This window comes from Protopterus annectens, chromosome 4.part0 (assembly GCF_019279795.1).
Source record: "Protopterus annectens isolate FY-2018-M chromosome 4.part0, PAN1.0, whole genome shotgun sequence".
Taxonomy (NCBI): Eukaryota; Metazoa; Chordata; order Ceratodontiformes; family Protopteridae; genus Protopterus; species Protopterus annectens.
Window position 1 is genome coordinate 775783007 of NC_056733.1, and position 12667 is coordinate 775795673.

General features: G+C 41.4%; 1 protein-coding gene across 1 annotated transcript in view; it reads left to right on the forward strand.

Moving 5' to 3' along the window:
- PI4KA (phosphatidylinositol 4-kinase alpha) overlaps positions 1 to 12667 on the forward strand; it is a gene marked incomplete at its 5' end in the record, with an annotated part of 2160482 nt that overhangs the window by 288826 nt on the left and 1858989 nt on the right. The window contains 1 exon segment of the mRNA XM_044068731.1: positions 9342 to 9533. Within this exon segment, the coding sequence (XP_043924666.1) occupies positions 9342 to 9533 (192 nt within the window).

Consider the following 12667-nt stretch of genomic DNA (forward strand, 5'->3'; position numbering starts at 1 on the left):
CCTGTGTCTGACATGCAAGGCATTCCCCAAACCATTGCTGATTGATTTACTGCACATTAGAAATTCAAATGGTATCAGAAGTACTCAAAACCTCTTTTGCAGCATCAACTGACCAGTTTTGAGGATCAAGTATATCTCGCAAAAGATGCCACTGCTTTGAACAGACTCCCCAACTACGTAAAACAAAGCTCATCCCTGTCCATATAAGAGTGCACCTTAGATCTATGGATGAGAAGAGGAAAATTTACCTCAGGACTGCCACCTGTACTACCAAGGAATAGAGGCAGCTCCAGAGTGCTTTATCCCATGCATGGTGTGATGAGCCCTCTTTACCCTGGGACAGTAACTAAGGAGTCACGATCCTCACCACCGTCTCCGGTAACAGAGTGTCACTAAAAGGCAGGGATAGAAATGCACAATTTCACCTAAGAGTACTCCGGGAACAGGTTCCAAAAGCTATGACTGGACTATATGCTTCACTCCAGGTCCCCAAATGAGTCTACACACTAGCCACTGCAGAACACAGTGTCCCAGTTATAGGTATCTGACACACTCGCTCTTAAATGATATTCACACATGCACACGCTCTTGGGAAAGACTGACAGAGATTTACTTGCTGTGTTTCTTTGCCCAAATTACAAGGTAATGGCTGGTACCAGTCAAATACCACAATACCCTTCAAAACGGCTGTTCAGTTGTATTGGGTAAAATAGATATTGAAACAAATGGTAACATGTATCTCAAGCAGTAAGGCTTTTCGGAGTGGCCCTGGTGTTATCACAATAAGCATAAACACTCTCAAGTTATTAAAAATATTCACTAAATAACCAGCCACAATGAGAGGTAGTAAAACATTTAATAATAAATAAAAGGATGTAAAACATGTAGTTAATGAATAACTGATTCCAGTAAACAACAGGGTTTCACAAACAGTAATTATGAAAAATAATACTGTAGGATAGAGCTCACGTTGATTTTAGAAAACCTCTAAGTAGCTGTAGTTCCCTGATTATCTGAAAATTAACTGTCCCTATCTAATCTAAATAACTCAGCAAGGCAAAATTATACTCGTACTTCTGCAAGGCAAGATGAGGAATTATGTCCACTTCCATTATGTCCACTTCCTCAGCGAATGGAACTACTACTCCTGAAATAACTGGACAGCTACTGCTGAACAGCCTTGGAAAACAAAACTGAACATCTGACTCAGAACCTGCTTTTATAGCAGATGTTTTAAAAGTAACAAAAAGCTGCTACGAGAATTCTACTCTCTCATATCAGACTTTTGAAAAGAAAGCAAACAGCTGCAGTAAAGGTTCTATTCTCCCAGCCGTGGCACACATTACATCTAGGTCAGCTGACTCTGGCATAACATGCATTCAGAATTCTTTTTACAATGAATATGTGCATTTATTCAGCCAGAAGAACACTGTTTGACATTCAAGCATCTTGAATAAATCAGAGAGATAATCAAAAGACATAAACTTATTTAAAAATTCTAGCTAGTCATGCTGGCATATGTAACATACAGTAATTTACAATTATTTACAAAACTTCAGCCAGTCATGCTAGCACAGATAACAATATCTAATATCCTCGCACATGGGTCTCCTCAAATTATCTGTAGAGTGATCCCAGTTATTCTTATTAGGGGTAGTATGCAGATTTGATGCTATCTGTCATTCATCACAGATGGGTCTTGGATCCAACCTCGGATCTGAGCCAGCAACTTTTCAGATAGATCCAGAGCTCAGGCTCCTCCCCTTCCCATAATCCCTTGCTATCGTCTAACTCTCAGACCTTGTTTGCCACTAAATTGCATCGGATGTGATCCCAGAGCTTAGTTAAATTACCTCCCCTCCTGGTTTCTAAATGCATTAATTTAGTTAGTGTTCCCTTCCTGTTGTGCTGATTACTGCTTCCTGCCCTTTTTTCCATTTGGGTAGTTAAAATAAAGTTATATATATATTTCTTTATGGTCTATCTTGTTTTTTTCTAGGGTAGTGTGCTTATAGCTTGTGAGTGAGTGAGTGTGTGTGTGTGTGTGTGTGTGTGTGTGTGTGTGTGTGTGTGTGTGTGTGTGTGTGTGTGTGTGTGTTGTACTAGCATGGCTGATAAACCCTCTGGGTTCACGAGATGCTCCTCGTGCGGTTAGAAAATGCCATGTTCTGACTCGCACAAGGAATGTCTGTATTGCTTGGAATCGGCACACCTGGAGGTTGAATGCAACATTTGTGCCACATTCAGGGCCCGCATACAGCGCCGCTATAAGATTCTTCTGAAGGCTTTGCTCGGGGGGGTCCTCTGCCCTCATACTCCCCTGAACACAGCTCTTGCAGGAACCTAAAAAGAGGCCTCCTCCTCCTCCCTTGGGGGGGCTCCTCTTCTGCTTCTCATTCTAAGAAGCCAAGGCTGCCTGATCATGGTTCCCCAGATCTGAGTCCAGCTTCTTTGGCTTTGGATCCAAGATCCGCTGTTCTGAGAGCCACGGCTCAGACTCTCAGATCGTCGACAGAGTGGAGAATTTCTGAGCCAGGTAGGAGCAAGCCATCCCTGGATCTGACCAGTTTGTTGGATCTGACCAGTATGCCATCCAAGCCTTCAGATCCAGCTAGGCTGTCAGATCCAACAGTTCTGTTGGATCCCATTGTTTTCAAGAGTTCTCCTCAGTCATCCAGGAAGTCGAATCCGACTGAGAGCAGATCCCTTTTTTGGAACCATAGAGCGGTGGGATCCAAGGTCAGATCTCCAGCTAGATCTGGACACATCTCAGCCTCATCCTCCAGAAGTCTCCTTCCCTCACATGTGGATAGGATGATGAGGTGTTTCCTCAAGGCCCAAATCGAGTTGGGCTTGCTGCCGTCCCCTGCCTGTGTGGCTAGGGGACCCACCCCATCTACAGGACTCCACTGTCCTCTTCCAGTCCCTCGGGTTTTGAAAGGTCAGAACCAAAGGATTGCTAGTGAGAGGTCGACTGTTAGGTATTCCCCCATTCTCTACACTGTTAGAGTCCCGGGCTGGCTCTGTTCCACTACCCTCGGACCAGGCTGATCCTCACCTCTGAGATGTCAGTGCAAGTTCCCTGAGGGTGAGTTCGGGTCTGGATTTTTCAGACCATTCCCTAGCCTTGGGGGCTTCGACACTGGACAGCTCAGGGCCAATAATCAGGGTCCCTCCTCCATTCCTATGTGGCCCCAGCTGCTGGGGAAGGGGGAGCATCATCCAGCCCATCGCCTTCCAGGTGGTAGAGAGGACCCTTTCCAGTTTGGCAGTTACCTTTCCTAGGTCCTCCCCAGCCTCTCTCAAGTTTGGGTGCTGAGGCCTCATCATCCCATCCAGAGTCAGTCCTCCCATGAGCGCCTTCAGGTAGGCACTGCCCCACTTGGGGTACACATCTCTTCTGAGTTCTTCCCTGAGCCCACCATGGAAGAACTCCCTCAGAAGAGAATGTGCAAGAGGAGGCACTTGGACTCTCCCAGATAGTCCCATCACGGAGGACATGGATTTTGAGGAGGGAGACTGGTCCCCCAGACTTCCGCCCGAGGAAGTTTCTTTCAGGGACATCCTCGAAGTTCTCAAGCAGAAGGGTGATTGGTCTTCCCCAACACCTTCTTCAGAGGAATCAGTGTTCCTGAAGGCCTACAAGATGGGCCCTTCTTCTACCTGCATTCCCTCCCACCACACACACACACACACACACACACACACACACACACACACACACACACACACACACACACTGTTGACGGGCTTGTGGACCTTATCACCAGTAGGGCTTGGAAGGAGCCAGACATGGTGAAACCTGTGCCCAAAAAAGCTGACAAATTTCTCAGTCCTCCAAAGGATAGAACATTTTGGAGCAAAGGGGTATCGTCATTGCCATCCTGGTGGCCTCTGCTGCTAAGAAGGAGCCAGCTGAGCAAAGCTTCTTCATCCATCTGCTGAACAGAGAGTCCCAGGCGATCGACTGTTTTGGAGAGCATGTGTTTGCCTCAGCTACCTTTGGACTGAGAGCAACTAATTACTTGGCCCATTTTACCCGGCTTTAGAGGGATTTGGTCTTGGAGCTTACCACTTCCCTGTTAGAGTTGTTGCCTCCAGAGAGTCTCAAACTAGTCTCTCCAAGGCTGTCTTCTCTAATGTGTTTGGCTAATGCTTTGATGAGGTTGATCTCCAATACTGTGGAGGCCACCTCTCTAGCACCAGGCACTGTCATTGTTATGCGACAGCATCCCTGGCTTTACCTCTGCAGGTTTTTCGAACCTTTTAAGGCATCTTTCATTAACTCCCCCTTTGATGGTTCCACCTTGTTTGGACTATCTGTTAAGGAAACCTTAACCTGCAGTGAGCAGGAAGGCAAGGCTCTTACTGCAGTAGGGATCAAGTTTTCTACTCCCCAGTGGTCCTTTTGTAAGACCCAGAGAAGAAGTAAGAAAGTGTGGTTCCAAAAAACTCTGTCTTCGTTCAGGATGCTTCCCTGGAATTCTCTTCCGCAGGCTGGGGGAGGGGATTCAGTGGCAGATGCTGCCCCAGGGGCAAAGGGGGGTCTGTAGAACCAGGGTTCAGTGGCAGATGCTGCCCCAGGGGCAAAGGGGGGTCTGTAGAACCAGGGTTCCCAGGAACCTTTCTCAGAGAAGCCCTTTCAGCATTCCTGAAATACTTCCCAACTGTCCTGCCCTGGAGGCAGTCTAGGGTTGACTCTCCCTTCACCCACTAGCCTGGACAAGTATCACCTCCGATCAGTGGGTGCTAAAAAGTATTTCCAGTGGTTTTACTCCATTCCCTTCTCTCAGCCCTGTCCAGTTTGGACATTTCTCCTGGACATTCCACCCCGCCAAAGGGAGTTGGCCTATTTCGAGGTTCAAGACCTTCTTTGAAAAAGAGCCATCCAAGAGGTCCCAATAGGACAATGAGGGTCTGGAACTTACTCTTGCTTCTTTTTGGTGCCAAAGAAGATCTGGGACCTGTGTCCGATTCTGGACCTCTGCAAGCTAATTCTGTGTGTGAAGTCCAAGTTCCAGATGGTCACTGTTTAGTCCATTCTGCCTCTCTTGTGCAAGGACATTGGATGTGCTCAGTGGATCTCAAGGACGCATACTATCATATAAAAATCGGCAGATGCACCAGGAGACGCATACTTTCAGTTAGGGGCCAATCATTACCAGTTCAGAGACCTGCCCTTTGGACTCACCACAGCCCCCCGGGTGCTTACCAAATGCATGGCAGTGATGTCAGCTCATCTCTGGCTGCAAGGTTTCCAAGTTTTTCCATACCTGGATGATTGGCTCCTCATGGCTTCCATGAGGCATCAGCTATCGATGGCCACCAGGTATGCCCTCAGCCTTTTCCAGCATCTAGGTATCACAATGAATTTTCCCAAGTCCATTCTCTTTCCGTGCCAAAACTTTGAAAAGCAAACAAACAGCTGCAGTGAAGATTCTCTTCTCCCAGCTCTGGCACACAATGACATCACATCTAGGTCAGATGACTTTGGCATAACATGCATTCAGAATTCTCTTTACTGAGAACATGTACATTTGGTCAGCAGAAAGAACACTGTTTGACATTCAAACATCTTGCATAAATCAGAGTGATAATCGAGACATAAACTTGTTTACAAAATTACAGCTAGTCATGCTAACATATGTAACGGAGGGCAATTTACAAAACTTCAGCCAGTCATGCTAGCACAGATGATATCTAGTATCCTCACACATGGATCCCCACAAAATATCTGTAGTATGATCCCAGTTATTCTTATTAGGGGTAATGTATAGCTATCAACCATGGGATGGGTAAGGCCTATTTCTAACCAAATGTGTTGGGTTAAATCAAGTACTAAAATGGAAGTTGTCTAGGTTTAAAATGGTCCACAAGGGCCGTTTAGCCTAGTCCTTAACTATGAACCTGTAAGTCTTTTAGGGTGTTTCCCATGATTTTTAGTAGTCAAGTGGGTTTGAAAATTGTTTTAACAAGAAGTAACGCTGCTCCAAATTTTTTTGTTCCAACCTGTTGTCAGCAAATATTTGGCATTGTTGAGCAGTACGCACAGGCTAGTACATTGCATTTTTGAACCAAGTTTCTGTGGTAGCATATCTGGGTTAACCTGGCAAGTAATCATCACAGCATTCCAATGCTTGTAACTCTCAATTATTTTTTACTTATTGGTTTTAACATTTTTTTGTCTTAATGTCCCTTTACTCTCACTTATCTTTCTAGGTGGGACAAGAAGGGAGCACATTGGTCATGTACCCCTCTGTGTTCCCCATTCCCTGGAATGTTAGAAACCTTTTGCTCAGCTGAGTGCATGCAGTCGTGGGTAACACTTTCCTCCTGTGCACACAAGCACAGCTAACTCTTTCTGCAAGTTTACATGTGTCACAGGAGAGAGTGGGTCTTTTGAAAAGCCTGAGATGCCTTTTAATGTATTTTTTTTAAACACCTTTATTGAATTATCAGTTGTGATGCAGGCAGACTTGCATTTATATAAAGTAAACAAACCGTTTTACATTTAGAAACATTATATGTCACATATTTTTCTGTACAATAAAATCAAGCCAACATTACGTACATTGTTCACTTCCTGCCTTCTGTTAAACCTTATTCATTCTTCAGAACATTTTCGTGCATGTATTGTTCCCACAATTTCTATTTTTTTTCTATGTAATTTGCTCCTACCCTTTTCAAAAGATTCTACTTCCTGTGCTTTACAATATTAACTACTAAAAATACTGCTGGTTTAAACTTTGATTTTCTAGTAATTTTTCTGTTTTGGCAGCCCCTTAAATTAAATTTAACAATGTCATACTATGTCTAGGCAATTCAGATCCTGTATCCCAGCTCAAAAAAATAATTTCCTCAGATTTGCTCACCCAGTATTTCTGATAGAGTACTGTGCAGGGAATTTTTAAAGTCCAACTTATTACACTCTGAAAACTTATGCTCCTCTTTTTCCCATCACTCCTCCAACATGCGCCCCATATTAAATGTTTTCCCCAGCTCTGTAAAATTAATTACAGTAATGACATCCAACAAATGTACTTAGTCCAACGTTAATTATCACATTTATCAAGTGTATTCCAACAACTGTGGGGTTTAATACTTTTATGTGAACTATTTATAAATATCAAAACTTATGTACACAGTCATCAAATGGGAAATTTATGTGAATTCTATTTGTAATTATGTGTGGAGCATTTCTCCTCAGGCCTCTGCTTAAAAGGGGTAGGCTTGTCTGCCCAGTCGGACTGTCTCGGAAAACAAATAGAATCAGTAAGTAAATTAAAATGAATATGTTCTAATGCACTAGAATAAAAGGACAGAGGTGTGATGGAAGCTGTATGTAATGTAAGTAGATAAAAAGAAAATGTTATTGTGATCCTTTTCATTGTTATTAATATATGCAAGTTCATGTTACAAAACAATATGATGAATAAATGAAATTGCAAAATAAATAACTTCATGACAAAGTCAAAAGAATGGTGGGGGGGTCAAAGGTCCAAAGTCATGGACAATTTTTGAATATTCTAGTTCACTTGAACAACAGCTTTTATATCAGTATGCACTTTTAATCAGTGACATTAAAAATTAGACTGTCATTATTGAATGACCGTATCCCTCAGTGATTTACCAGAAAATGAAATAATTTTGTAAGGGATGGGGCAAAAATATGAGGCAAAAGTCTGGGATGTCCTGCAAAATCAGAGAGACGCAGTTGAGAAGCATACTTGGTCATATACTTAGCTCTGACCTGTATAACACGGACTTGACAATGTACAGTGACAACATGTTCTTTATTAATGCTAACCGTTCTTCGCTGCCTTACAGGGCACTCTAGTCTGATTTTTAACTCCTTGTGGAATAGAATCTCTGAAAATAAGAGCTGTATTAATGCAAATAAATCTGCTGTGACATTATTTCCTACCCTCAAAAGATTGATTGCAACAAATTCTTTTTGATCTCACTAGCTGATCCTCTTGGTTACATAATAAACAATGTTTCTGAACATGGATACCTAGGTCTTCTTGTGGAGATAGTTTTATGATCATATCTAGTCAAGTACTGCAGTGACTAAAAGTTACATACACATTTTAAGATTTTCTCTCATTTGAGGGTAAAGGGCCATTAGCCATAGCCACATTTGTACCTAAACTAAAACATGCTCTGCCTGTTCTCTATCTAAACTCCTCTTCCAGTACCTTCTTACTCCAAATTATTGTTGATAATATATGCAAACTTGTCTTATTAACCAATCCAAGGATCCACAATTATCTACATTTACAAAAGATAAAACTGGCTGCTCAACAATTTGTCAACTCTAATCTTAGTTATTAAATCCACGAACTTGCCTTTTGCTTTCTTTAAAAATTCTGTGAGCTTACAACAATTAATGAAAACTTCTTAATGTATTTAAACCTCCTTTTGTGACGGTTGTTGGTGGGAAACTATTCTGCAAAATATTGAACAGAATAAGCTTTGCCTTTTGGAACAGTCTACCTATAAAAGTAAAACAGAAACAAACACTGCAAGCCTTCCAAGTAAAACAAGACTTTTTGCTAATGGAATATAAATATATTTAGTTTAGGAATTCTGAATAAACATGGACTTTAATATTCCTGGACTTATTTTTTCTTTACTAAAGTATTGTGCATTCGTAAGAAATGGTACATTGTATTTAACTCCCTGTAAATATCTGTTCTTGTTAATTAATGATCTGTATACAGTCCTGTTATTATATGTTCCTGTTGTATATTCGTCTTCATTTGTCATGTTTGTGTTGTGATTTTGCTATTCTAGTTTTTCATCCTACTTTGATACAACTCTGTCATTCATCATTTTGTTTTTTTCTGTTGCTATTTCTTGTTTTGCTTATTTCCCTGTAAACTAGTGTAACCTTTTAAAATCTGTTTTCTTCACTTTTGAGCATCGGCTCTGGCTAAAAAGGGCCTTGTGGCCAGTCCACCAACCAGGTTAACAAGTAAAGCAACAAACAGAGCTGCTAAGTCTTGGTTATCCAAAGGACCAGGTGTCTGTACCATTGAGGGATTAGAAATGACACTACCAAAGATGTTGTAGAGGCTGTGTGAAGGAGCATCTGTGGTGTGTTTTGGATGATGTACAACCAGGTGCCAGGAGTTTGAAAATACCACAGGCGTGCACATGGAAATGTGGGAAAAAGATTTGCTTTTATACCAAAGCATAGCAGCTGCCTGTAGTGTGCAAGACTGAAAAATGACTTGTGAGGTGGGGGACTTATGGCAGGTGCCAAAGTTTGCTGCTTTAAATATTTTGCTTATGATTTGCATGGAGCATTTACATCTGTACTTGTGTACTTCAACCAGATTTGCACAACTCTTTCGCAAAAGAGGTTCATGAATTTGTGCTGGAGGAGTTCAGCAGAAGCCAGGCTGAGGTGCAGAAGATTCTACATGATGTGGACCGGCCGCAGAGTGACATGAGTCCTGTGAAGCTGCGCTGCCAAGCTAATGCTGCCTGTGTTGACTTAATGGTGTGGGCCGTTAAGGATGAGCAAGGTAGGTCAAGCAGTGCTTAACTGTCCATCTTTGGTTTGACTTGTTTTATGGAAAATGCAGTGTAAATCTTCATTTTGGCAGCATTTGTACTTTAATGAGCACAAAATTGTTTAGGAAATAAGGAGAAATGGTACTAGGTAAGTAATAAAGGGGGCCATATGATGACTAAGTCATATACCCCTTTAAGAAGATACTCATAAAAGTTGTTGCTATGGTTTTCAAGCATTTAATAGTGCTAACCTTCCAGAATGAGCAGGTCCAGGTGCAAGTATACTTGATTTCATCTTGCCAACATTTCTAGCATAAAGGTGACAAATTATTACATCCCCATTCCACTGTATGGGACCATGAACAAGAAACTGGGCAGAAATGTGATGAAAGATGTATGCTATTGAAGTGCAAATACTATTGTGTATGTGCTAAGACGGAGATTGCTGTGTATCAGAGAATTCTCTTTTTTCTATGGTACTGTGATATGCAAGTTGCTATATTCAAGTGGGAAAGGGGATGTGGGGGAATAGGGGGACAAAGCCTTCCTTTTTCTGCAGAAACATGTTAGAAGTTGTACAGCAAGTTTCAGTGCTCCTTGAAGTCACAGTTCTAAGTGTTGATTTCTGGTGTGTTGCATCTCTGTCATGGAGTGTGTTTGTGCAGTACTGTTAGTGTGACATATTTAATAGAGCTTTGTGAAGAAATGTGGTGATTTGTTTGAGTGTCTTTGGCTCTCTCTGACTATTGTTATCCCACCTTCCTATCCCTTCAAATTACCTTTCTTTTCAGCCCATCATCCTTGGCCTTTTTCTCCTTACATCATCCCATTGGGGAGTCCTTTCTTTTCAGTAAGGATTTGCCTTAGTGAAGCTGTGTAACTTGTTGGCTAACAGTGGAAAAAGAAAGTGTGGAGTAGTTTGACTCCTACACTTCTGAATGGGCACTTTTTGTTTGGCTTTGCTTTCTGTAGTCACAAATCAGGACACTGCGGACAGAAGGCATGCATTACCAGACACCTTTATGCGTTTTCACAAACCCAGCCTGGCTACTGTACATGTGTACTAGGCATGCCATAGTGCTTTGCCAGTCTTCTGTTTCAACTGGTACTTGTCTTTTCAGCAGATGGCTCTCAAGTAGTGAATCTAAGCAACCACCTTTCTCTTCACGGGGAAGGGCACCCTGATGTTTTCCACGTAAAGCTGGAGAAAGTTGTCAGGGCATTCAAAAGAACAAAGGTCTGGGCAGAGGAATGTAATAGTTCCTTTCATTCCAGTAATTTATTTAAGATAATTGTTAACTGGATAGGTACTCTGATCCAAGGACCTTTTTCAGGTATAACCTGAGCCAAAAGATAGACATCATTTTGCAGTGTTTTCAAGTTTATCAAACATTTAGACCATGTTTTGACACTAATACAAAGAATACAAACAATGTCTTTGAATACACAGATGTGTTGTCTTTTTGCAGAAGCCTGACTACAGGAACAATGTATGACGGCAAACGAATTGGAAGATAAGTTGTTCAAGGAACCAAGTAATACATTCTAGGATGAAAATCTTTAATCCATGCCCCTAAAAATGTAATAATTCCAGTTTGTATGGACAATTTTAGAAGAGCCATAAACAACTAAACCTGAGTTTGGCCTTTCAAGGGTAGGCCATTGTTCTTGGTAAGGACAGGTGCAGGATCTGAATGATTAATTATTTACTACAGGTGGAACAGTCATGGGGTAAGAGTGTAAAAATAAACCAGGAGAGGATAAGTGAGGCATCAGCCGTAACAGGCAACCACTTGGCCATTTCCAGTGTGAGACGGCAGTGTTAATGCCTGTCAATGAGAGAGAAAAATCTACATTTTTTGTAGCTGTTTGGATGACATTTAAACAATGAATGCAATAACTGGGCGTATGTACTCTGTTTTAGGGAAGAAGGCAATTGCAGTTAAAACAGATCTTGTTTGAAAGATAAGCAAGTCAGAGATTTTGTAAGAGTCTTTTACCTTTTTGAGGGCAATACAATAAGTTGCCTTTGTGATGATTAAAGTAAAGTGTAGGTTTGCACCCAGCCAAACATACTTGTGAGTTTCTGATTGCTTAATTTATATTTTTTTAGAGGCTCAAGGAATTGTTGGATTTGGATGCCTTGAGTCTTTAACCCCTTTATTGAATTATCACTTGTGACATAGGCAAACGTGCATTTATCTATATAAAAGTAATTAAACCGTATAACAAGTTCACATTTGTAAGCATTATACATGACATATGTAACATAATCATCCCAGCATTACATAAATTGTTCAGTTCCTGCCTTCTCTTAAACCTCATACCTCATCTAAAACATTTTTTTCTGCATGTATTATTCCCACAATTTCCAATTTTTGTCTGTGTAATTTACATTTTTTTAATGACCCCACTCCTGTTTTTTTATCTCTGTTAAACATTTCTCTACTTCATGAATGGTTGCTTTAGACTTAGATTTCCATTTTCTACTAATTGTTTTTTGGTAGCTACCAGAATTAAGCTTAACAAATCCTTACTACAGCTGGGCAATTTGGATCCTGTATCCTAGCTCATAAGTCATTTCCTTAGTTACACTCATTTACTTGCCCAGTATTCTTGGACACCTTGAGTCTTTGGGTCATTCCGATGAGCATACTTGCAGATCTTGAAGTGATACTTGTGAACTTTCTTGAATGCCTTTCCATACTTTGAATAAGTCTTCCAGAAGGCCTGCTTGGATTGAAACAGTACTCCTTCCTTCCTGTTTAAAAATCAAACAGGCCATCTACATATCTGATTGTGTGCTGGTTATAGTTTGGTTTTGAGGCCATTTTTAAATTGAGAGGAAAGTAAAGGGCTAAGAACTGATCCTTGAAGGATGTCAGCTTTGAAGGCTCCTAGGCCAAGATAGTATGTCATTTTATGGAGAGTCAGAGGTTCAGTTGTGGATATAGCACCTAAGCCATGACAAGAGGGCCTTTATCCAAACCAAGGTTTGTAGCTTTCTGTGTAGAAGAGGGTGAGAGGGTTTGATACTGTTTATTTAGCTGCATTTCTGGTTTGCTGAAGGTACTGTGAGAGTACTGCTGGTGTGTGATTGCACTGCATTTTTCTCACCCACCCAGTCCCCGCTGTGCTCTCAAAC